The sequence below is a fragment of the Xyrauchen texanus genome, chromosome 47, assembly GCF_025860055.1.
Source record: "Xyrauchen texanus isolate HMW12.3.18 chromosome 47, RBS_HiC_50CHRs, whole genome shotgun sequence".
Classification (NCBI taxonomy): domain Eukaryota; kingdom Metazoa; phylum Chordata; class Actinopteri; order Cypriniformes; family Catostomidae; genus Xyrauchen; species Xyrauchen texanus.
In genome coordinates, this window is record NC_068322.1 from 15,726,889 (window position 1) to 15,754,783 (window position 27,895).

General features: G+C 38.4%; 1 protein-coding gene across 1 annotated transcript in view; it reads right to left on the reverse strand.

Moving 5' to 3' along the window:
* snd1 (staphylococcal nuclease and tudor domain containing 1) overlaps positions 1-27,895 on the reverse strand; it is a 220,790-nt gene that overhangs the window by 11,589 nt on the left and 181,306 nt on the right. Inside the window, exons 19-22 of the mRNA XM_052120467.1 lie at positions 19,606-19,747; positions 7,732-7,855; positions 5,577-5,646; positions 1,875-1,988 (exon numbers count right to left, since the gene is read on the reverse strand). Coding sequence (XP_051976427.1) covers positions 1,875-1,988; positions 5,577-5,646; positions 7,732-7,855; positions 19,606-19,747 — 450 coding nt within the window. The remainder of the gene's footprint in view (positions 1-1,874; positions 1,989-5,576; positions 5,647-7,731; positions 7,856-19,605; positions 19,748-27,895) is intronic.

A 27,895-nucleotide genomic window follows, 5' to 3' on the forward strand; every position in this document is an offset into this window, starting at 1 on the left:
TAAAGAAAACAAAAAATAACAAAAGTACCTAAACACCAACACAATGTTTCACAAATGTTCAATGCACAAGGTGAGAGATGCTGATCTGATGCTTCTCTCTCTCTCTCTCTCTCACACACACACACACACACACACACACACACACACACACACACACACACACACACACACACACGCGGCTCAGTCTCCATGGCAACCTCAGAGCATGTTCCCCTTGGGGGGAGTTATGGTGGGGGTACGAGATACAGAAGCCATCCAGAAAGAAAGATAGACAGAGAGAACAATGCATCTACCTCAAAGATGGACAGCATAACAAAACAACAGCAGTATTAACAGGGCAAGTGGCATGTAGCTACACCTACACACACACACCTACACACAAACACACAACCTCTGTAGACAGCCCTCATTTCAAACTTTCTCTGGAGTACATTTTCAAATTCACTTCAACACCACAAAACTGACAAAAAGGCTAAGCTGGGAATGGAACACTAACATACTGCTTACTGCACAGTATACTGTACATTGAAAATGATACATTTAGTAAAATAGTATGTGAAATAGTGTATGTCATGCAAAGGTAAAATTTGTAAATAAAATTATAAATAAATATATTTTTGTAACAGTATGTAAAACAATATATTATGCATATGTCAACAATATGCAGCATTGTTGAGACACTGTTATTACAGAAATAATGTTATTTTACTACCAATATGATTATTTTGCATTTTTAATCTAAATTTAGTGTATAAATGTCTTGACTTTGAAAAGGTAGTTCATCCAAAAATGACAATTCTCATTTACTCAGACTTTAACTCACATTTACTAATTTACTCACATCTCAAACTTGTAGGACTAACACGAAGATATTTTGAAGAATGTTTGAGGTGTTTTAGTCCATATGATGCAAGTCAATGGGGGTCCAAAACTTTCAAGCTCCAAAAAGGACATGAATGCAGCATAAAAGTAAATCCATCCGATTCTATTGTTTAATCATGTTATCATGTGAAGCAATACTACTGCTTTGGGTGAGAAACAGACCAAAATTTAAGTCCTCAGTCACTATAAATCTTGATATCTGCAGTCTCATTGGTGCGTTCATGAGAGAAGCTCTTTCACACGTATGCACATAGCGCTGTACACAAACCAGGGACAGCATTTACAGTTTTGCCGTTTTGATCAGTTTAAAACCCACAGTCGCTAAAATGTTGATGATAAACACAAGAAAATAAAAATGCAACGTCTCAGTGATTACAGTACAATAATCGGTCGGTTACAAGATGGATAAATTACTAAAATATACCTGGCAACCACGTGCAGCATCAATAAATCATTGTATTTAAGACTGCACTGTGTTCCAATTGGGCTGCATGTCAAGATTTATAGTGAATAAAGCCTTAAATTCTGATCTGTTTCTCACCCAAAGCAATCGTATGGATTGGATTAAACCACTCGAGTCTTATGGATTATTTAATGTTGCCTTTATGTCCATTTTTGAGCTTGAAAGTTTTGGACCCTATTGACTTGGATTGTAAGGACAAAAACTCCTCATACATTCTTCAAAAACATTAAGCAAAAAAATTCCTTTAAGCATTCCAATGAAAGAATGGGTAAAGTGTGATCTGGTTGCAGACTGCACACTTGGGAATTTTATTTGGTCATCTGGGTAGCTATTCCATACATAGCAAAACACAAACCAGCTATACCAACGAACTACAAGCATGTTGTGATGTATTATTCATGTTCTGGATACCCTGGATGTGACTCTAACCTGTGTGCACATGCACTAAGTGTCTTACACGACCCGTTTAAAGGCCATGGCTTGTGATGTATCACAAGAGTGTGTATGGGCGTGTTGTGCGAGAACTTACATCCTGTGGGACTTGAATGTAGGCAAACGCGTACTCTGTAGCCTGTGGAGGAAGTATACGTGTGCTGAAGGCCGGAGGGAGAGTTGCAAGCCGTGTAGAGGATAATATCTCTCTCTGAAATGACAGGAAGCAACACAGAGAATTCATTACTTTGTTGTGCTATAGAAAAGACTTCATACCGCTTTCATACACCGATTGCCTGTACAACGTCCTCATTAACGGAGGAGGTGTGAGCACTGCACGGCAGATAAAAGCAAAGTCAAGGATAACGCTTCACTCCTCCACATGCCACACTCAAAGCCAGCAACACAGTATAAAAAAGAGAAACACAATCTCTCTACTGGGCCACAGTTGAGGACTGTGGTCATGTGTCTTTATAAGAACCAGTGCAGAACATGTGAACACAGCAGGATAAAGAGGCTGGTGAGCACTGGGCCACAGCAAAGGCTCTTTTCAGCAAAAAGAATGAGAAGAGAGATAGAGACTGGGAGGAAACCGCAAAAGGGGAAAAAAGATGAGAATTCCACCAAAACAATGTTTGTTAGGTTTCAATTTATAAAATGATATGCACTTAATACAAACTATTAAGGGACTTTCGGGTTGTCAGATGTTGGCGGAACATGTCCACAGTTAATGCAATAAACGAAATCTGTGGTTACACTGCTAGGAAATCTGTGTGAACTTGAGGGAAACTGACTCTGTCCACAAAAATCACCTTAAAAACAGTAAAAAGTAGGACATGGTATTGCCAACCTCATGATACGATAACCACTGTGACATAAGTGTCATTGACAAATAAGCTCGTCTGAGTTGATAAAAATGAGAAATCTTTTAAATACTAATTTAAAACATGTCAAGTCCATAGAAATCTTTGTGTACAGGTTTCATACATTTTACAAAAAGTGAACCACGTAAAAGGAAAATACAAATTTATGATTTTTGAATATACAGTAGGTGTGTATATACTGTGTATACATGTATACAGCTACATACATACATATACATAAATATACACAGAATATATTAGTCGTAAATACACAAATGCGAAAAAATGGCTACAAGCATGTTAGTTACACCACCTGATTTTGACGAGGTTGGCAAAAGGTTTTCAAGCCTTAATAATTTAAAACAAAATAGTTTCACTGCTTTTTCTCTTTTCTTTTTTCAAAAAACTTTAAAGATTTTCAGCTTTCTGCCAAATGCATAAATGTAAATGTAAATTAGTATAATATTTGTAGATTATTACTTTGTGGAAGTCAGTTTACATACACCTTAGCCAAATACAATTAAACTCAGTTTTTCACAATTCCTCACATTTAATCATAGAAAACATTCCCTGTCTTAGGTAATTTAGGATCACCATTTTATTTTAAGAATGTGAAGTATCAGAATAATAGTGGAGAGAATTATTTATTTCAGCTTTCCTTTCATCACATTCCCAGTGGGTCAGAAGTTTACATACATTTTGTTAGTATTTGATAGCACTGCCTTTAACTTTGGTCAGACATTTTGGGTAGCTTCCACAAGCTTCTCACAATATGTTTCTGGAATGAAATGAAACAGACAGAACTGGTGCAACGGAGTCAGGTTTGTAGGACTCCTTGCTCACACATGCTTTTTCAGTTCTTCCCACAAATCCGACTGAGGTCAGGGCTTTGTGATAGTCACTTCAATACCTTGACTTTGTTGTCCTTAAGCCATTTTGCCACACATTTGGAGGTATGCTTGGGGTCACTGTCCGTTTGGAAGACCCATTTGTGACCGAGCTTTAACTTCCTGGCTGATGTCTTGAGAAGTTGCTTCAATATATCCACATAAATTTACTTCATGATACCATCTCTTTTGTGAAGTGCACCAGTCCCTCCTGCAGCAAAGCACCCCCACAACATGATGCTGAACCCCCCATGCTTCACGGTTGGGATGGTGTTCTTCGGCTTGCAAGCCTCACCCTTTTTCCTCCAAACGTAACGATGGTCATTATGGCCAAACAGTTCAATTTTTGTTTTATCAGAGTAGAGGACATTTCTCAAAGTTATTTGTCCCCATATGCACTTGCGAACTGTAATCTGGGTTTTTTTATGGTGGTTTTGGAGAAGTGGCTTCTTCCTTGCTGAGCAGCCTTTTAGGTTATGTCGATATAGGACTCGTTTTACTGTGGATATAGATACTCGTCAACCCGTTTCCTCCAGGATCTTCACAACTCCCTTTGCTGTTGTTCTTGGACTGATTTGCACTTTTCGCACTAAACTACATTCATAAACTTCTGACTCACTGGAATTGTGATATAGTCAATAAAAAGTAAAACATCTGTCTGTAAACAATTGTTGGAAAAATGTGTTGTGTCAGGCACAAGTAGATGTCCTAAACGACTTGCCAAAACTATAGTTTGCTAATATGAAGTCTGTGGAGTGGTTAAAAAAATGTGTTTTAATGACTTCAACCTAAGTGTATGTAAACCTCTGACTTCAATTGTATTTGTTTTGTCTCCGGACAGTTACACCACTTAGACATTTTTGACTTTAAGCCCCAAAGAATCAAAAACTTTGAACACAGAAATTTAAAGCATGTCCATTGTAGTAAAGGTGTATTCAATTAACTGTTATGTGTGGACTGCATTTTTCATGTATTTTGAATAACTTAAAAGATCTGGACCCACAAATACCACAATTGCATATGCATCACAATATCAATAACATGATCTTAAATATCAATGCAATATTGTGAGAAAAAAATTGCAATATAGTTACATTTATGTAACTAGGGATGTAACTAGCACATCCCTAGTTACATAAATGTTTAAGAAAAGTGCAGTTAGTTTTGAGGAAAATGTCAAGCATATACTTAAGGCTTACATTTTATTATTTCTAAATCTATTTCAATGACATTCATGAAATTTTAAGTATTACTAAAGTGTCCAAATACTTGGAGCCACTTTACATTAAACAGAAGCTATTAAAAAAGGGGCAGCATTGAAGATCCACTACTTTATTGCCAAGAAGTTATTCAAAATCAAAATCATTACATTTATACAACCCCCCAAAAAGCAAAAAGGATTTAAGCCATATTCTTTTGATGGGACATTAAAAGAAAAAAAAGACCCAGCCCCCAAGACATAATACAGCAAATCTGTATCTGCCTGGAAGGAAATGTTGAAAAACAGTGATATCAGATTCAGCACAAGCCTCTAGTCGCATTAAGGATAAAGATATGTGGAGAGAAGACGACATGGATAAAGAAAATAAAAAGGAGACAGAGAGAGTGAAAGAGGCCAGAAGCCTTCTACCCCAGGCACAAATACAGCAAAGCATGCTGGGTACTGAACCATTCAAGCCCCTTTAAAACACACTACCATCATTTTCCTTGCAAAAACAACAGATTTGTGGCACTGCTCTCTATACATGTTTTGATCTAACCGAGGCAGGTGTGATGTTGCTGCAGAGCAGCGTTTTCCATATAAGCAAAGCGTGTGCACAGCTTTGACTGACAGATTCGGTGCTGGCTTCTGAAAGCACATGTTGTTTAAATAGAAGCCAATGCAAACCCAGCCCTGAATCCAGAACATACATCAGTCAGCTCCTTTCTGAAGAGAAACGCTCCGCCCAGACACACAATACAGTTGAACTCATTCAGAAGACGCTGAGCTTACATCAACATTTTAAATGAACTTCCACCCAAACAGACACACACTGCGGAGATACTCACGTTTCCATAGTCGATGTAGAACACGTGAACCTTTGCTTGGGATTCAACCTTCTCGACACGAGCTCTGTACCTATGGAGAAAGAGAGAATAAAGTGTATCACTTCATACACTGAACAAATGAGATAAACGTTTTGGACTTCATCCACAAACACTGGACAACTTGAAATGGAACTTCTAAGCAGAAAAATAGTGTTTGCTCAACACTGGCCTATCAACCATATTGACCATCCGTACCATCCCAAAATGGTGCCAGAGCTCATTGTTCAAGCATCTACTGGTCTTTTTGTGTAAATGTAACCTTTCTGTTCTAAAAAACACATTTTAACATCTACTCTTCAACTCTTTGCAAGCTTTTCTGTCTCTTATAAAATTCAATGCCCCTACTGCAAGTTAATGCTTTTTTTTTTTCCTTAGGAAGTTCACTTTGCTAACAAGTCATTTTCTCTACATCCCACTCGGATGAAACCAGCCCACTTTTCCAATTACTTGGGGTGAACGATGGCTTACATGCAACATCGCCACCTTTATTTCTAGTTTTGTGAACTAAAGTGATTTAAGTAGCTCCTGAAATTCAAACTGTGGGGGCAAAAAAAAATGCCCCTGTAATTAATTCTTCTGTTTTTATTTGAAACATCTAATATACTGAAGCTCTTACTATTCTGTTATACATTCAATCGAATATAAGAGTTTGATTATTTAGTTAGAGGTCATAAATTATCAATCTTGAGAATTTGAAAGAATGAATTTATTAAACTAACGAATTTGACAAATGAAACTTGAAATGTTTTCTTTAAAAAGGAAAAAATGCTCTCATAAAATGTAAAAAAAAAAAAAAAGCCCCCTTAAAAAAGAATCCAGGAGTTAAAAATGGCCCCTAATCTTAATTCTGACATTTATTCAAACATACGATACTTGTAAATAAAATCATTTTATTTCAGACAGGTGGGGAGAATAAAGTGCCTAGAGTAGTTGTGCAGTGTGACAAATATAAACAAGTTGTCTGTCAACTGATAGCCACATCAGGTGCTTCCAGTGACAGTTTTGTGGATTATAAAATGAGCGATCTAGTTGTTTTGCATCCATCTAGACAGACTTAACTGTTGTTTTGAAAACTTTACATCATGTAGACATTACTCCACCCCCTGACCTCTGATGTTAGTGGTTCTTGGTTAGAGAACAGCAAGTTTAAGGGGCATGTGTGAAGCCATTTATCAAGCCCAGAACGGCCTTATCTTCAGCGGAAATGAGCGGAAAAGCACCAGATCTGTGGCAAAAGCATCAGCACACTGTTGTTTGAAAAGGAGTGAATGTAACCTCCAATTTCCTCCCATTTAAAAACTTCCCACTTCAGTAAAGATCCATGCAAATACTAGTATCCTGTCCTTAACTGGACTTTTGCACAAGAGTGTGCATAAAGAGCTGCTATCCAGTTCTGTTGTTAGGGGTTAGAAAAGGGAGTCAATCTTGCACTCATAACCTCTCACCCTCAATTCATAAAAGCAAGAGGGGAAAGCACCTTATATTAATAAAGAACAGTTCAAAGCTCTGTGCGAGACCTCAAACACAAGTCAAAGAAGAGTTTCCTTACTCATCGAATCAAACCTAGACATTGGGTAGGCCACTACAGAACCCCTGCTCACTTCATTGATGATGCAGCCTGTTCAGAGTCTGTGAGAGGACAATGGAAACTTCCAGACTCCCTAAAGTACAAATAACTCAGAGCAGTCTAAGGTCCTGCAATCTAGGGAAAATTACTTGGATATAAAATGTAAATAAACAAACAAAACTAAAAAAAAAAACATTAGGCAACAGATGTCTTTATAGAGAACAATGACTTTGAGGTTAGAACAATCTTTGTGAAGCTTGTTTGCTGAGAAATGGGGCACTAGCTGGTTATACATTATACTTTATAAATTTGATTTAAAATGAAAGTAGTGCCATCATTACGTCACCAAAGTCACCTTATTCTAAACACAACAAATCACCTGCACATCGGATCATATCCACCTTTAATGACTTTAACAAACATTTCTCCCCATTTATTAAAAATAAATGATTACATTAAAAGGTCACTGGTTTAAATCAGGACACTCAACTCAGTGAAGATGCCTTCTTGGGAGACATTTGCATTTTCTCTTTGTTAATTGGCTCTTACCATTCTCCGTCAGCAAACTTGGCAATACAGAAATCTCCACGGCGGGGGGCAAAAGATCCTTCTACTGGAGGTTGGGCGGCAATCTCTCCTCGCATACTCTCCATCAGGTTCTCCAGTTGAGTACCTGAACAGACAAGGAGGACAAAAGAGTCAACATCTCTTACTTGAATTGATGGCAAGGCCATAGGCAGAAGGGGACAACCAGGAATGGGTTATGGTCCTAAAATTGGGCCACCAAATTCAGCCACTTTGGGTCCTTGATTTGAGAGTGCAGGAATGCCAAGAAAATGTGAACATTAACTGAAGCTCCTGACCTGTATATGCATGATTTTACGCACTGCGCTGCTACCACACGATTGGCTGATTAGATAATCGCATTGATGATTGTTGGTGCCAGAAGGGCTGGTTTGAGTATTTCTGTAACTGCTGATCTCTTGGGATTTTCACACACAACAGTATTTAGAATTTACTCTGAATGGTGCCAAAAACCAAAATGCATATGGAAAAGCCTCAAACTCGCGACACCAGGGGTGGTAGTCAGCATCTTATCTCGCTGAGCTATCAAGGCAGCCTCAGAATGCTATTCTGAGATGTGAGTTGGCGTTGTTTGGCGGCATGAGGGGGACCTACACAGTATTAGGCAGGTGGTTTTAATGTTGTGGCTGCTTGATGTATATGACTGTGAAGTGATTATTTATGTATAAAAGTGTTCGATTTTTAGGGTTGGGAACCGAAAACTAGTTATTGTTCAGAACCGGTTCTATTCTTTAAAAAAATACCGCAATAGTATGATCTGGAACACCATCCTGAAATAGCTGGAACACCATCCTGAAATGCTCTGACAGAGTTTCCCGCAGCGCATTTCTGCAGCAGCGCTGCCCTCAACTGACTCAACAGCATAAAAGACACAGCTCTACCATGCATTTGATTAGTGATCTTGAATCGGCTCTTTTGAATCTACAGCGGAAAACATACACACTTCTAGTATAGTTCAATTCCCAAAATAATTATTCAAAGGAACCAGCTCCTTTGAATCTACTTTTTGAAGTTATTTTTGAGTCTGTTGCAAATATAGAAATGACATTCAAATACACCCCAAAAGTACAGGTCACGCTATAATGCTACAAGTGTGACCTTTGTTATTGTTAAAATATCTTACAAAAGCAAACTCAAATGAAATGAGGGGCAATAATGTCCTAATATATCAAATGGCTTTGAAACAAGGCCTTTCAAATAAGAAAGTCCAATACAGATATATATATTTATTTCAGCCATAGTCCTGCAGCTGTTCATACATTTCTCCCAACAACAGAGCAATCAGTATAATCGCTGAGGAATGGGGTTTGCTGGGATACAGAAATGTGACAAAATGGCCCCACATTCAGGCATGACTAATGGAGAGCAGGCAGAGGGAGGGAAGTGAGAGAGGGAGAGTGTGTAGTAACGTGCGACAAACATAAAACATCCCTCCAGGAATGCAGTTTAAAATAAGCCAACTAATGAGCCTGTCTTAAGCTGCTCATTTTCAGCAGTTTTGAGTAAGTTGGGGGGGGGGGGCATGGCTGTTTGACTGTGGGTAGAGTAGCGAGTCAGATGACAGCTGAACACACTTGCTTGATTTATTAAACTAATTTAAAAAGTTTTGCATTTTTTTCCCCAGGAAGCAGGGCAAAGAGAGTGTGTTTCCCCAGCTTCGGTAATCCATGCCCAACTTCCAGCCTTGCGAGAGCTCGCTAAATAATAAATAAGGAGGGACTCTACCGTACGCACTATAAAGGTTTATGGAGGCTGTGCGTTTAACCTAATTAATCCATGAAACACTCATACAAAAGTCATGGACATGGCAGAGAAGTCTCCATCATACAACACATGCTCATTAATTATTGCACTCGATTAAGGGTTTATTATACATGTCATTAGGAAACAAAGGTTTAACTTAATTCTGTTAATTAACAGCAGGACACTTATTGGGCATCTGGCCTACATACATACAAATATTTTTAAAAAGTGCTAATTCATAAAGGGTTAAGTGGACATTTTTCAAAGCTGACTTAAATGATTCAAACACATTTGTAAAAGAAAATAGTACTGTGGTATAACCATGGTACAGTAATGGTATCGGATGGTAAAACTATGGTACAGTAATGGGATGGATGGACGGATGGACAGATGGAAAATTTAGAACTTGAGGGACTTGTTAGTGTTCTTGATCTAAGAGTAAGATAACAGGACTTGCAGTGGTTCATATGGCATGGGATCAGGCATTCTGCCCTGCTTACGTTCCCTGTATGCTTCATTACACCCCCCTCTGCTGATATACTAGAGGATATAACGAAGGTTTTAGCTTTAATTACCGCAGGGTTGGGTCCTCTACCTCCTACTGTAAATCTACAACACTCCTGATTTTGTGAGGCTTTCAGTGCAGTGTGTATTGGCCATAGCTATCTTATGCCAGTGAGCTGCATTAATTATAATAGAGCTGAACATGTCTATGGATTTGAGCTCTCCCCGTGCTCTGATGAGGGATGAGTTGTGGAGGACATGGAGTACTGAAAAGGCAAAATGCAGTAACTACACAGTAAAACTTTAGTTATATCTGAAATCAGGTTACTTAGTCAATGATAACTGTCCTGTGACAGATGGATTTGTTTAAACTATGCTCAAATTCAGAGAAAATAGATTGAGAATCCACATTTGGCTGGACAATAACAGGAACAAAATTAAGCCAAAAATTAAGCCTTTTGAAGCCATTGATTTACATTTTTTTTTGATAACTTCTGCATAACTTTGAAGATTTTGTTACTTTCCATTACTTTTCAAGGCCTGGACAACACAAATTTAAAATTCCCTGCTATCTCAAGGTTTTCCATGCCCATGGGGACCCTGCCTATTCCGATCAAAGTGCACAGAACAGAAGACTTTAAACAAATGTAAATGTTTAAACACACCAACATACATGTATATGCACACAACGCACATGGCCTTAAGAGCATGCTTTTAAAGTAGACCCTTCTGATGTTGCGTATTTCTGAAGTCTCGATATACCTGCACATCTTTCCCACCCCTTGGCCCTCTGGCCAGCAACATATCCATCTCAACAAACAATATATATCTCAAACATGTCACCATGAACCATGTCCAGTGTGTTGACAGATCCATAGCTGAATCCTTCATTTTGCCATTTCCATCATTTAATTTGGATCACTCTAACAGTCAACTGTTTGACAGATGAAAGACTCACGGGTTCAGCACTGAATATTTACAAGAAAATATATCAAATAAATATATACACGAGAACCCTGTAACTCTCAGAACAGGGAGATTGGTTCATTTTAACAGTATCTCAGCTACGCATTATGTGGATGATTCACAGCTCGTATATGACACACCGTCTTGACATACCAATCTATGGGGGATGAGCACAGCTCGTACACACATGGTATAGCTGCATACGGCTCTATAAATAAACCCACACCTGCGTTTATTTGCATAAAAGAGAGAGGAATCTATCCCCGCCACATCCAGTAGCCCAAACACTTCCACGCCTACCTTACGATACCATAAAGCAAGCAAGTGGGATCAACCTCTCACTTTAAGCCTTTAAGGGACTCCATCAGACCAGAATATCAGAGCTCTTGACTTGGAACAGTGAGAACCCACATAGAACACCCTACCAACCAAATGGCAACACATTGGCATCCACCCACAACACCCTGCCATCATGGCGGTGATTTCTACACATGCATACACCATTCCCATTTTTTACAGTAAGTATAAAAATCTGTTTTGTTTCAATATGCTGCTCTGGCTGCAGCTGAGAACAAATCATATGCAAAATGGATCATAAATGGGTAGCACAGAGAAAAAAGTGATTAGAACTCAAAATCATCCATTTGTTATTGTGATTTTATTCAAATGGAATGATGCCTGGAGGGGGAAAGAAAAAGACTACAATATTCAGAAAAAATAAATAAATAAAATAAAACATGACTCCAAAGCACCACATTAAGCAGAGAAACAGCCAACCTTTAAATGCAAAGATAAATAACACACTAAAGTTAATTACAAAAAGTAAAACAAAAATCTACTTTAAAAATCAAACTGAAGGAGGGAGAAAGCATGAAGTGTTCAGCACTTCTTAAGTATGTATTATTCAGGTATGAGAGTGTGAGTATAACAGAATAAAAAGAGGGCAGAAATAGCGAGAACACTTGGCATTGGTAATCAGCTTAATTTTTAAATGTGACCACAAGCATCTGGAACACCACCCACGACGATATGTACCTAAAAGAAAGAGTGCCAGCACACTCGCTATGAGCTCGCCAAAGAGATGATCACTACTGCGCTCAAAACCATTTGCAACATCTTTATCTCTTTCAAGCAGCGATGCTCATTCCCTCTTTTTCTTTCCTCTCTTGGTAAAATCGGCAGCCCACTCTGAGCTTAAGGACAAAGCCACATTTCACAATGACACCCGGGTTGCACGTGGTGACGAATGCCCGCTTGTCTCATTAAACATTCATTGGCAGGTGGACTGGGTCCATCCAGCAAGTATAAGGGTAGTATTAAAGAATTTAATGTCCCCTTCTTGCGTTTGAGATTAACTAGGAGACAGGACGGACTAGACCAGAGGAAAAAGATGGAATGACCAGTGGCATGAGAGAAATTCCCCCTGATTTCACAAGATGTCTACTAGGGATGACTTCATAAGTACTAACTAGTCAACAACAACAGATTAGTCACTTATTGAGGTCAATTATGTATTTTTAATTGATATTTTGGCTTTAATTAGCTTGCTAACAATGTGCTTTGCAAAAGCAATTACACGTGTTCTAACTAGCTGCGATGCGATAAGTTTCCAGCGGCAAGCCACTAGTTTGTCCACACTGAATGTGATATCGATGCGTGACGTGGCACAATCATTTGACAAACATAATTTTGATTTTAAACAATGTTATGAGAAACTGGATTTTGACTAATGATAGGTCACAGAGGGCAAAGCAACCTGGTGCAACTTTTCAATGCAGAAATATAAAAACAAATAATTGACAAAGTCTTGTCACTCGTTGCAACCGTTTAGGACAAGAAATCTCTTTTTGTCGTGGCTGGTGGAACATTGTATTTGCAAACCACATCTGGCTTGACTGGAGATGCCATAACCATCGTGTTTTTAATGCACAATATAGTTTTAAAGACCCTGCTATTTGTTCCAATAAGCTGCGCTCCATCTAGCTGTTTGAAATGAAGTCGCCTAGTGTGTGCGCTTCTCCAGTGTTGAGCGCTGTCTCTGCCCCAGACAGGAAGTTATATTTTGCTGTGTTCCAGCTTGTTGCTGTGATGATTCCTGCTGCATTCCATTCAACTCGGGAGAGTCAGAATGTCCAACTTTCTACTGGGAAATGTGCAATGTATTGCCATGTTATATCAGACTTGCAACTTGGAAACTTGAGTGGAAATCTTTGAATCCCGCCGAAATGCAGGTGTGTGATGTCATGCAAACATATCAACACCAAGGGAGATTCACAGGGTCAATGCTAAAAATTCACTTTTATCAAATATTCATTAATGAGTCAAAGTTTCTACATTACATCAAAACTTTAGCAAATGTTTGCGGAGACAGGTGTTCAAAACAAGGCAAATTATCTTCTCTTGATTATTGTAAACCTATAGAACAAACGCTAGCATTGTAGCATAGTTCATCAGTTTGGCTGCTATGAGACGTCTCTGTTGACAATCAAGGTACCGCTGAAAATCACAATGCAATTAATCGCAAAACTACAAATAAGGCCCCTGTTTGACACGTTTGTGTTTAGTTGTCACTGAATTTTGGAATTTAGTTAAAAGTCACATCACACATTTGATATCAATATCAACTTGATACTGAAGCACTGGTATTGCTTTTGACATCACTACAAGATGACAAAATCATTCAGGCTTTCCTGAAAACATTAGGGGCTTAAGCTTCGGTAGCCCACCCCTAGCACTGCCCATGTACATGGGCAAACATGTGCAAAGACACAAAAGAATAGTAGGGTTATGCACAATGTACCCCGTTTCGGTGTACAGATGCCACCAGCAGTGGCAGAGTAATCAAGGCTCTGTGTTAAATTATGGCATTGTGATTTCAAAGCCTTTGTGAAGGCAGGGTAGGGGCAACATCTGCGCCTTTTCCTCTCCATCACACTAGCTGTGGGTGAGACCCTGACTCTGTGATTGCACGTTTCCAAATATACCCAACATAGCCCTGCTGTACTCCATGCTTGTAGGCTTGCAAAGCAGATTTTTGGCCCTTTTTGAGGTCACGACACAAAGTCATGAAAGGTCAATAACTGTAACTATAAATACCATGTAAATGCCTCTTCAATTTGGTTTACATCACCTTGGTTATTAATACATTTTGCTGCCTTATTGAGCTTCAATTAATGTTTGCAACTTTTTATAATAGTTGAGTTTGAGTACCTGAATTAAGTGTCAAATACTGGATGTCAACATCATATAGCCACTGATGAGAAGAACTCAAAATTGCAAGAGGCTGTGAAACCAAAGAACATGCAGTACCTGGAGGACCTTTTTTGAAGAACAGTGGGCAATTTCACTGCTCAGGTGAAAGCTCATGCACAACTATCATAAAAGATAGTCATTTAACAGAGGAAGCAATACACCATATTAAGAACCAATCGGATGTAACTTTTAATCAGGATAATTTGTGCAAATTCTGCTTTTATTTTGTCTTGAGAAGATTTTTTTTTATCCCTCAAAATTGTTTTAAACTATAAACATCTTGCATATTCTTCAAGTGTAATGCAAACTTATGCACTCAACTATACACTTCAATTTAATTAAGTCATTAAAATAAACAATCTATATAAATAAATTGTTACCTACAAAATTAAATCAACAACTATGAATTTTGCCCCGAGCACCCGATATTACCGACTCTGATAACAGCCAGGCAAACATTGTCAGCATTAAAAATATGCAGGGAGTTCCTGAATTTAACCTGACCTCAGTACTGAATTCTAAGGGTGTCTGAAATAATCTATTCACAGATACATCACAGTTCTCTCCCAAATAATAATAAATAAATAATTCTCAAATAATTCATAAATATTTTTTTTTTTATTAATTCGGTTTACATAAGGCATATGCTGGACAAAGCATTACAGATTCAGATAAATGCTAGGGGTTGCCTACGTAGTGGCATATACCACTAAAAGTTGCTCATATTTGCCAACAAAATCAGAAAATAAATAAATTTAAAAAAGTTAAAAATATTAGAAACAATTACCAAGAGCCTTGGTGAATCTCACAAACAGGGCTTACACCTGACAAACAGGAGGCGTTGCGAACACACTCGAATGCTAATCAAGAGTGCTTGAGACTGCAACTTGCACCTCCATGCCTACATACTCCCCTCTAGTGCTGAAATCAATACAAAGTACAAGCACCCCCACCCCAATTAAATCAATATCAAAGCATGCTCCACTTGTGAACTGCAGGGGGAAAAAATGCTTTGCAGAGGACCAACAGCAAGATGGGAAATGGAAGGAGAATGCTGTCTGGTGGTGGTGGAAGCTAATGGGACCAGTGGAAACATATTGGGGCAAGACAGAGTAAATAAATAAATAAACAAACTTCCAGTTTTCCCCCCTGGCTAGGCATGTGGGCTGGGCATAATTAGGTGTAAAACAGCTGTTGTAGGGGTGAGTGCTGGCGGATGTGTATAAACTGGCACCTGGTAGGGGAACCGCTCCAGTCATTAAGCTCAGCGCCAGAGACGGCCCCCTAAACACACCACTGCCCAAACCACATAAACCACTGCCCAAACACTACAACACGGTTTATATTAGTTAGAGGCTTCATTAAATTTGTGTCCACTGAATAAGGAATTAAAAAATTTCATTTTATGGAGATTGATGGAGATTGTATGACAAGTACCAAACACTGAAATAAATCATACTTTTTAGTGAACAAATGTTTAAAACTTGACAAACAAACTGAAAAATCAAGTGCTGTTTTCACCAGGAAGACAAACCTGACAATTATATTCACTGAAAAAGTGACAATAATTCTCTTAAACGTCTACACAAGGTGACCCATTTCTGATATGAATTCTTGTCTGCACCAGCTCAAGATAAACAGTTAATGTGTTTGTTGCAGATGTGTTTGCTGATGCTGAAACTAATCTGTCAGTAATTCAAACAAAAAGTGATCATTACTTTTCTGAGGGCTCAGTTACACAACTACATAGCACCCCAACCCAAGAGAGCTATTACACACAGCCACTAGAGATACACACATACGTTCATTTGCCCAAGGAATTCAGTTTCACTACTGATCTCACACTTTGAGTAATTAAATCTAACTAATTAAAGAACGCAGAGAGAACAGGAAAAGAATTGATAGAGACAGAGCGGGAGAGAAAGAGCTTTTCCCAGTTTCCCATGGGGTGTTGAAAACCAAAGATGTTATCAGGGCGATTTGTGGGCGTTTAGTCTTTTAAATGAAGTTGTGAGCTGAGATCAACACAGCATCAGGCCATGCTTTAACCACAGAACTCATAAGAAATGTCAGCTCCAGCCCTGAGATACCACAAAATCAATCAGGACTGCTTATTTTTATATGACGTGTATGGATGACTGTAACAGCACGGGTTTGGTCTACTGGGAAAATAATGATGTGGAAAAATGCAGATACTGCATTATCAGATATTTCATCAAATACTGATTTGATCTACTGTTTACAGTGAAATAAAAGCAGTGGCTGAACAGATGTTGTATATGTATGTGATCTGACTGGATTATGTCAATCTGCAATATTTCACTATGCACCATATTTCTTCCAGCATGGTTTTAAATGGGACACAATCACAGCTGTCTTTCCTCAAACTGAACGAGAGTCATCATAAAAAAAAATCATTAAAATCCAACCACCTACAAGACTACAATCCTATAGTTAAGTGATTTGATCCCTTAATTCAGCAAAGTTAATTCAGAACTGAACAAGTTTGAAACTCAATTTAACAAGGAGGACACAGGTGTGGATGCAGCATCATTCAAACAATAGTTTTCAGTTACTGATGCGTTACGGGATTTCACTATTCAAAATCAGCCATGATTAATTTAATCCATGAGTGAAAGTGTCCAATAACAGGGCGGTAACTGAGATTAAGTGAGTAGTATTCAGCTGGTCATGTGATCCTAACATGGCAACCCCCATGATGGGACCCTCTCCATGTAGGATAAAACTGCTTTTATAGGTTGCTGATTTCACTTGAGTCTTCAACTCCTGTGTGTCATCATGATTATATACATATTTCAAAATTGCAATTCATTTCTTTCGGAGTAAAATTTGAGATAGAAATGATTTAGTGCACCATTAATGCATTGATTTGATGTACTGAATCTATGGAATCTGAATCTATTTTAAAAACAAAGGAATTGACATTGAGTCTGAGCCAGGACAGTGCAGTCCATTTGCATTACTCCACATCAATAAAATCCTTTTAAAGGCAAATCAGTCCAATGGGCAGACATCCTGGCAATACCCTCGGGCAGCTAGTTTCTAGTCATGCAAGTACAGCTATCTACTTCAATGAAGGACTGAAATCTATGAAACTATTTGCCAAGCTTAAATTCAATGTCAAATCCCAACACATAGTATATACAAATTATGTTGTTAGCTCACAAATGACAATTATTATTTTTTGGTATTTTGGCAGGTTGGTCAAACATTTGCATTCTAGAGTAAGAACTGCCTTTGCCAATTAGGCTTTTTAATTTAAAAGCCAGGACTTCCTTTCCTGCAAGCAGCCGCATTGCAATTTCTCCCCTTCAATTTTCAACGTCTCTGACATCAAGTAAGGGTTAAAAAGGTAAACTTGGCACATGGCTAACAATGAAAAAAAAAATCCCCCCAAAAAACAGCTGAGAATAAGGTTAATAGAACCACAATGACAATTGTCCATTGTAGTCTAACAAGCTTATGAACACCATTTCTGTGATTTCTCTGTAAAAATACATTAATTTACCAATTAATATCAATGATGTTCAATCTTCATATCTTCACCTACTCAGATAATCATATACTTACAGTACACGAACTCCCTATCATACATGCTACATAAAATCCCTCATATCAGACCTTCATCTGATACCGCAGGGCAAGAACTTTTATATTCATGGAATTTTATTTGAATTATTGAAAAATCCAGTGCTCCTTTCACCAGGAAGACCATATGTGAAAAAAGACTGATTATTAGACGCAAATTTGTAGACATAAAAAATTATGTCATAATCAAAAGGCTCCTCTTCAAAGTGTTTACGAAAATTGTGCCCACCCTATTAGTATTTTCCTGTCTTTCTGAAGTTGCTGTGAAAAACTGGTAATGAAATTGCAAAGCGACTGGCTTGTAGGTTTTTATAGGGCTAAGCTTTGAAGTTCTCTGCTAGGAATGAGACCTTTAATGCAGTTTGAGAGAGCGAGAGAGAGGAACAAATTTCAGCTGAAAATAACAATCCAGTTTCTCTAACGAGCTCATCTCGCTCTCCATTTCCAATCCTCTCAGTGGAAAACGTTGGCCAATTAAAAAAGGGAAAAGATGCACATTTGTGCTGGTTCATCTGAAAAACACTTTACTCCTCCCCATATGAAACAACCCCTAAAAAAAGAAAGAAACAAAAAACAAAAACAGTGCAAAGCTGCAAACATACTGCACATTCAGCTCAGGGTTTTCTCTCTACTGTATACATTTCCTCTTTCCATCTCCTCAGTCTTGCAGTATATTTGCTGTGACCTGCTTTTCTCCTGCAGCTAACCAGATAACCTGAATAATTACCTCACAAAGCGCAGAGTGCAGTGTGTAGTGTGAAGTATGTAGTGAGCGTGTGTATCAGTGGCTGCTGGTACTCATTGGTGTGATGGTGACTAGACGTGGCACAGCCATCTTACATCACCTTCTCTCAGGGCAACCTCCAGGGGTTCGAGGTCACAACCGAGGAACTAAAGTGGATAAATTGAGGGCGGGCAAATGTGTTTCTTTCCTCTATTGTATTTCTATTGCTTTGACACCTGCAGGTCTTTGAGATGGAGTTATTTGAAGTCAAACAGCGCGCTAAATACAATGGGATTGTCACGGTTCTGGCAACATGAGCCACAGATTTATTCTAATTTCATGCAAATTAATTAATTTGCGAATCATTATGCATTAAGAGACAACAAAAGTAAATTTTATGGCCCTGCCAAGACCCTAATTATGCAACACATAAGCGTGTGTGTACGTGTTGCATAGTTAAGATATTGCTTCTTGTCCTAGCGTGAGAAAGTGTATATTCACAGCCCCTGTGAATTATAGTACAGTACAGTTGCCCTAATGGCCCAGGTCAGCACTAGGGGCAATTTAAATGTCATGTTTAATGACTAGCTGCTATTACACGAAGGATGAATGAGTATGAAAAACACAGTGCATTTAGAGGTCATCACACACTGTTCGCTGGAGTGTCTACATTTAAAACTGATTGATGCAATTTCTGTGCATCCAACATCATTTTTGGGGAAAATCAACAAACAAATATCTTACGGTCTCTGCAAATAAAGCGGGGACATGAGAAATGCCTGTAACACAACACTTCAGCATTAAGAATCATCAAAATAAAACAGATTACTTTAAACAATTCTGGAGAGTGCCCTTCAGGTATGATGTCATATTCATGCTAGAGAACATTTGAATTGGACTTTGCTTAGATGCATATTGTGTAAGACCTTTGAGTTTGCCATCTACAGTTAAATTAGAAATATGAAGGAAGCTAATTTAATTAATGAGATTTGGGTCACAGATGATTCTGGACTGATTCTGGGAAGGAGGACAGCACCCACCAGTCTCAACATCCTGTGCAAAGAAGTGCAGTCCGTCTGTGATCTCTGTGACATAGACTGGTCTGTATTTGGCCACACGCTCCTTCTCCTCTGTGAGCTGAGCCACCTCTTCTTTCGGCTTCTCTTCGTAATTGGCCCAGATCTTTCAATAAATAAAAACACACAAACAAACAAGTTAAGCTCAATCGACAACATTTGTGGCATAATGTTGATTATCACAAAATTATTTGGACTCATCCCTCCTTTTCTATGAAAAAGAAAGTCACATTGAAGCACTTAAAATGCAAATTAATGGGGCAAAGTTTTGGAGTTTAAAAGTGGAAATGTGAAGCTTATAACTTTATAGAACACTTTACACAAGCATTTTCTCTTAAAACTTGTGCATTATTTGAGCTATAAAGTTGTTTTAATCATCGTTTTGAACAGTCATTTTAGGGTTTTAGGTTTACAGCGTTACGTTGTCATGGCAACAAAGTAACTTGTATATATATATATATATATATATATATATATATATATACAGTGAGGAAAATAAGTATTTGAACACCCTGCTATTTTGCAAGTTCTCCCACTTGGAAATCATGGAGGGTCTGAAACTGTCATCGTAGGTGCATGTCCACTGTGAGAGACATAATCTAAAAAAAAATCCAGAAATCACAATATATGATTTTTTAACTATTTATTTGTATGATACAGCTGCAAATAAGTATTTGAACACCTGTCTATCAGCTAGAATTCTGACCCTCAAAGACCTGTTAGTCTGCCTTTAAAATGTCCACTTCCACTCCATTTATTATCCTAAATTAGATGCACCTGTTTGAGGTCGTTAGCTGCATAAAGACACCTGTCCACCCCATACAATCAGTAAGAATCCAACTACTAACATGGTCAAGACCAAAGAGCTGTCCAAAGACACTAGAGACAAAATTGTACACCTCCACAAGGCTGGAAAGGGCTACGGGAAATTGCCAAGCAGCTTGGTGAAAAAAGGTCCACTGTTGGAGCAATCATTAGAAAATGGAAGAAGCTTGACATGACTGTCAATCTCCCTCAGACTGGGGCTCCATGCAAGATCTCACCTCGTGGGGTCTCAATGATCCTAAGAAAGGTGAGAAATCAGCCCAGAACTACATGGGAGGAGCTGGTCAATGACCTGAAAAGAGCTGGGACCACCGTTTCCAAGGTTACTGTTGGTAATACACTAAGACGTCATGGTTTGAAATCATGCATGGCACGGAAGGTTCCCCTGCTTAAACCAGCACATGTCAAGGCCCGTCTTAAGTTTGCCAATGACCATTTGGATGATCCAGAGGAGTCATGGGAGAAAGTCATGTGGTCAGATGAGACCAAAATAGAACTTTTTGGTCATAATTCCACTAACCGTGTTTGGAGGAAGAAGAATGATGAGTACCACCCCAAGAACACCATCCTTACTGTGAAGCATGGGGGTGGTAGCATCATGCTTTGGGGGTGTTTTTCTGCACATGGGACAGGGTGACTGCACTGTATTAAGGAGAGGATGACCGGGGCCATGTATTGCGAGATTTTGGATTTTAACCTCCTTCCCTCAGTTAGAGCGTTGAAGATGGGTCGAGGCTGGGTCTTCCAACATGACAATGACCCGAAGCACACAGCCAGGATAACCAAGGAGAGGCTCTGTAAGAAGCATATCAAGGTTCTGGCGTGGCCTAGCCAGTCTCCAGACCTATACCCAATAGAGAATCTTTGGAGGGAGCTCAAACTCTGTGTTTCTCAGCGACAGCCCAGAAACCTGACTGATCTAGAGAAGATCTGTGTGGAGGAGTGGGCCAAAATCCCTCCTGCAGTGTGTGCAAACCTGGTGAAAAACTACAGGAAACGTTTGACCTCTGTAATTGCAAACAAATGCTACTGTACCAAATATTCACATTGATTTTCTCAGGTGTTCAAATACTTATTTGCAGCTGTATCATACAAATAAATAGTTAAAAAAATCATACATTGTGATTTCTGGATTTTTTTTAGATTATGTCTCTCACAGTGGACATGCACCTACGATGACAATTTCAGACCCCTACATGATTTCTAAGTGGGAGAACTTGCAAAATAGCAGGGTGTTCAAATACTTATTTTCCTCACTGTATATATATATATATATATACACTATATATAACTTTACACAGAAAAGGTTAACAAGCAGTTTTGTTACACTACAATTCTGTTTACCTGCATTGTTTACATCTTGTGGCTATACATTTAAATGGTGTGCATTAAACACATTCCCAGATTGGCCCCATTTACTTCCATTGAAAGTGTTTCACTGTAACCCAAATTTTTGCTTTTTTTAAATGAAAATGAGGGACAAGTCGAAATTATTTTCAGTGGTAATCAACATTATGCCACATGTTGACTGAGCTTACCAGAAATTCATTTGAAGCTCAATCGACAGCATTTGTGGCACAAAAATATAATTCGACTCGTCCCTCCTTTTAGTAAAAAAAAAATAAAAGAGCAAACATCTGGTCAACAGTGAGGCATTTACTATGGAAGTGAATGGGGCCAATTTAGGGGTTAAAGACATATATTTGAAGATGAAAGATAACAGACATTTCTTTCCCCCCCATTGGAATAGGCGCACCAATGAATTGTGCATTAAGAATGTAAATAGGGTCAATTTTGATTTTGTGAACTTAAATCTGTTAACACCATGGATTTAACCAGATCTGAGTGGTTTTTAATCTGTGGGAATCAGTATTAAATCTGCTGATAATTCCTTCACATTGCCATGACAGGTCTGAAACCTATTTACCCAAACAAGATCACAATGACCTCTGCACTTCACATTCGACAGGCGTTATCAACTAGATTTGAGCAACAGTGCAGGACACAGAAGGGGAAAAATAACATCTGCAAGCTACAAGGAGGAGGGAGTTCATTAAGATTCAAGTCCAGAACTTGAAGTTGCAAATCACGGATTTGAGCACAGATTTCAACATCATGCCAGAAACGGAGAGAGAGAAAAGTTCCACCTCATCAATGCTTTATGAAATGTCAAGAAAAGCACTGTGCGTGCAGTCGAAGCAGTTTGTTTTGCTTACTAAGCGCTGAGGTTTGAGTCTGTTATGAAATACAAACACGATGAATGAAGATGCACTTACGCAACAGCACACTGCTTCAGTTCGGAGGCTTTATTAGCAAATGATATTCATCAGCTATTTAAGTTTTCAGTTATTGCATAATTTTCTTTTCTTTCCAATAGAGCAGGAAGCAGCTAATTATGAGGCTGAGTTTTATATGCGCTTCCTCACGGTGCAGGTTTAGCAAATTATGTCCACCAGAAGTACAGGACCGACATTTACAGGCAATCTCAACGTCAGCACAGACTGTGAATGAAGAACAAACACAAATAAATCCAGTGACACGCAGTGAGCCCTGAAGACCCGAGCTACCAAATGATAAACTACAGGGTCAAACTACCCAATTACATCCAATTATTTCTCTGGAGGCGTGACAAAAACAAGGAAATAGAGGAAAATAATTCCTTTGAGAAAACGGCTGTGCGAAGAAGTGCAGAAATGCAGGCCACAGCAAGGGCATTAATCTAACCCGCTACCATACTGCCCTGGCACGGTAATGCAACCAGAGTTTTAGTCAACCTGCAGGACAATCATAGTCACCCAGATTATAGTGTCAACACGCGTTACCGTGCCGACTGTCACAAATGTCATTTCTGGCATGGCAGGTCAAACTCTACAGCTTCCTCCAGCCACTCGACCCCTGACATGTGCCGTAGAGGCAAGGGCAACTGAGACATATGCAAAATCATTCTCACGTACTGTATCTGCCACTGCAAAAGCACAAAATAAGCCACAAACGCACAGTCTGACTCAAAGACACACTGCACCTTAGGCAAATGACCTTCTGTGGGCAACCAACCATTTTTTGTTTGTTCCACATGAGTGCAGGTATATGACTTGTGATGTATTTTGTCATTGAGCAACCTGTGGCCTAAATCCAAAGCAATAAGCCACAAAAACAAGTCTGACAGAGAGAGAAAGAAACAGAGTAAAATGACAGTTCTGTTCCAACCCAACCCAATTCTAAAAGCACAGATACACATTAAATACACATACTTCATGTCAGGACACAAAATAGGATATTTTGAAGAACATCCAATTTCCTCTTATCTGTAGAAAGTCTCACAGGTTTGGACTGACATGAGGATGAGTAAATTCATCCTTTTAATGGACATTTCAATCAGTCCCTGATTAACTCCGGTTATAACACCCTTTTGTAAATAGTGTGTTTATGCATATTTCCCTTTACTGTTGAGCAGTTGAGGTCAGACTTTTCTTAAGGGACTGAAAATAAAGCAGTCATACATTCATAAAACTGCCTCTCTCTCTCACACACACACACAGAGTTTAGGGGAGGGGGCCGTTCCAAACACTGATGAAATGTGACAGCGTGTCAATTCCAATAGTGTGTGTTCCACCCAGGGAGAGCAAATCCCCATCAACACCCAGACCGCATACACACACACACAACACACACAGAGGGCCAAAGGAAGAATCAAACGTAAGGTCCTAGTTTATACCGAACACACTGAACTTACCTGCCAAATTAATATCAGGCCAAGAGTGTTATTTGAATCAAACAATAAACGGAGCCTTGTAAAAGAACTACAATACCAATGAGTCATTGCACCAGAGTTGATTTTAAGTGTTTTAATACATAGAAGTTGAAACATATATGTTATCGATTCAGTGTAGGGTTGGGCGATGTCCCATAAATTGGCAGTTGACGATGTTGACAGTAAAACATCGCGATGGACGATGATATCGTCGGTGGGGTGGGGCGGGGGGGTTATATAATTTCATATAATTTTCAAAAATTATATGAAAAATTATAATTTCGTTATTTACTAACCCAACTAATGACTCGCATTTTTTTTTTTAGCTTTCACTTAAGAAGAGTTGTGCACTTTTTATTTTAATATATCTCTTTACATAAATACTATTTTCCACTTAAAAACTATAATTTCGTTATTTTACTCACTGATGAGCAAAAGGTCGAGGCAGAAATGACCATGTACCTGCAGGAAATGGCCATTGATGGGGAAGAGGACCCGCTGACTTGGTGGAAAACGAACGACAAAATGTTTCCGTTCATGGCAAGATTAGCACGGAAATATCTGTGCATATGTGCTACCAGTACTCCATCAGAGCGGGTCTTCAGCACAGCGGGTAGTGTAGTTACTCCAATCCGCAGCTTATTAAAACCAGATAAAGTGAATATTTTGGTATTTCTGGCCAGAAACATCGAAATTTAAACATGGTCTATGGTGAAAGATATTAGACTTCTTTACGCATTTTTCAGCCATCCGTTCTATGGAGCTATTCGATTTCGCATATTATTTTTTAAATGTTCATTTGTGTAGTTCATATGACCACTTTACAATATTTCAATAACATAATTTATTTTGTAGCCTGTGATGAAGTTAATAGTGCTGCTAATTATAAGTGAAATGTTAATGCCGAGTTTCGGTCTGAGTGTTGTTCCCGTTTCATTTGTTGTTCTTCTATGTTTTAATAAATGTGTGTTATTCATATTCACCTTGTTTCTTTCATTTGATTTGACATTATGGATTTATGGCCAAGGAAATTTTTCTTTAAAAGTATTAACCAGACAAAAGTTATTTGATGTTCGCTGGTCTGGGTTTATCTTAAACTGCCGCTTCAGTGTATACAAGAGCTATGTGACAATGAGCAAGATTTTCTGAGACACTACAACTACTAATAATTAATTAATAAAGGCTATTTTCTTGTAGCCTATAACAAAATATTTTAATCTAAATGTACAGTGTAAGACATGTAAAAAAAAAAGACAAGAAGCTAACAATGTCAAGATCAATATTTGTTTAGCCTGCCTGACACGGTATTTTCACAGACTAACACGTCACGTCTCTGGCATATACTACAGTATTTAAAATAGCATATATGCATTAGTTATATTCTCAATTTAATTTACAGAGCAATCCCTGCAAAGTTTTTAGGTTAACTATAGAAGAGACTAGGATTAGTGAGTCACACTAGCAAGACTCGCAAAAGGGGGCGTGGCATCACGATGGTGGCTCTACATTGTGATGTTGGTCAGCCATCACGATGGACGACAACCCTAATTCAGTGTTGAGTTTATAGATACATTACACAATTCGGTGAGTCTCTACACATAGCACACAATGATTTTACCACTGTGCCTAGGAATCGATGACATTCACAGATATAGTAACTTGTAATGTTTTATTTGCATAAATTATTCAACGATTTACATAAAAGCCATTCATTTTCATAGAAACAAGTAGCATTAAGTTTAACAATTAGACAGAACATATAATAAATGAACAATTCAGAGGGAAAACAAAGCAGTTAAACAATGCAATAGAGGTAGAAGATATATCTGTTTTACAGATAAATATATTGACATATTGGTGCCGATAGTTGCTTTTTGGAACTATCGTTGTCTGGAAAAATCTGTGCCGATAGTTGCCAATAGTTTCCCCATCGTTTCTTAATTTCAAAATAAGAGTTCCCCGTGTATTTTGGAGATTGTTTATAATGAAAAGTCCCACGTTATGCATCAAATCTTTTTAAGTTATTTTGGGGATTTTGGTTGAACAACAATATGCATCTGAGATAGTTTTCATTTAGGACTCTTTGTCTGTGCCCATCGCAGAAAGATAAGATATAGATATATATATTTTTTACATTGTAAAAATCTATTTTAAAAACTATTTTAAAATAGATTACCTGTTATCTGCCTTTTCCCACCACTTAAATTATCAGTATCGGCAAAATCCACAATCGGTTGTCAATGCAATAATAATAACAATTAATCCAGAAAAAATTACTATATAGATCAATAATTATCTGGAAATTATCTTAATCGATGCATGAAAAAGGCATCGATCCCAAGCCTAATATATAAATATGCTGATCTTTATCCCCAAGGCATGCATTACAAAGCAAATTGAGCCTTACAAATGACAGAAAACGTGGACTAATCCAGTTTCGCATCAGATCATGAAAACTGAACATTTTAATTAGGTTTTTCATTTCTTTAAATAACCGTATAATAATAATAATAAAAAAAAAAAATCAACAGCCATGGTTATTGTTAATCAAATGATACTAGGTAAATCAATTTAGAAACCATTATATTTATAATGAAGGCACCTTTGGAAATAAAGGCTTATTAATTCAAGAGAACACTCGTTCAGACACTTCTGAGGAGACAGTCTAATCCGACACACACACACACACACACACTACACAAAGTCTACTTAAACACAGGAACTAGTGTATAAATTGGACACTCAGATACAGAGAAGTGAGTTTGATGACAGCTATTCGCTGCGTCTGAAACCGCGTACTGTCACAGTATGTACTCTATTTGATGAAGGATGCACTTATCTGCTGGTAAAACAGTCTCTTCCTTTAGGTATGCATGCAATATTATGAATAAATTTCAGACATACTTCATCCAGGTACGTGGGCACTGTCTCGAGACCCGGATATAAGACGTCAGAACATGTTGTGGGGTTCTTTGCTACAGGAGAGACTTGTGCACTTCTTAAAATAGGTGGCATCATATGGAAGGAAAATGATATGGATATACTGAAGCAAAATCTCAAGACATCAGCCAGGAAGTTAAAGCTTGGTCGCAAATGGGTTCTCAAAATGGACAATGACCCCAAGCATACCTCCAAAATTGTGGCAAAATGGCTTAAGGACAGCAAAGTCAAGGTATTGAAGTGACTATCAAGCCTGTGAAACCACAAGCCTGGAGATTGCTTCTATCTGCCGCAGCTGGAGGCTGTTCTGCAAAATATCTGTCAAGGTTATCCAGGAGGTCAACGAGAAAAAGGCTGCAGATAGATTTAGGTAAATGTACGACGTTGTCTTCTCCTACCATCTCTGATTACACCAGCTCAAAACATAGCTGTATATGTGGGTTATGTAAAGCGGGACCACACAGCCAGCATAAAATATCAGAGAGGTGGGAAGCATCATCAGGGTGTTTTAGTTCAGTCAATTAAGGTCTCCAACCTGTGATGCATGTCTGCTCGATTCATCAGTGCATATTGATGAAGCCATTAGAGGTATGGAATGACTAACAAGACAGACATGCCTTTACATCCAATGCCTCTCCACACTAGGTTACACACAACTATATATGGATGGATATGCTGTCTACATACATTACCAAACTAAAGATTCAACCACTACGCAACCACAAGACATATACGACA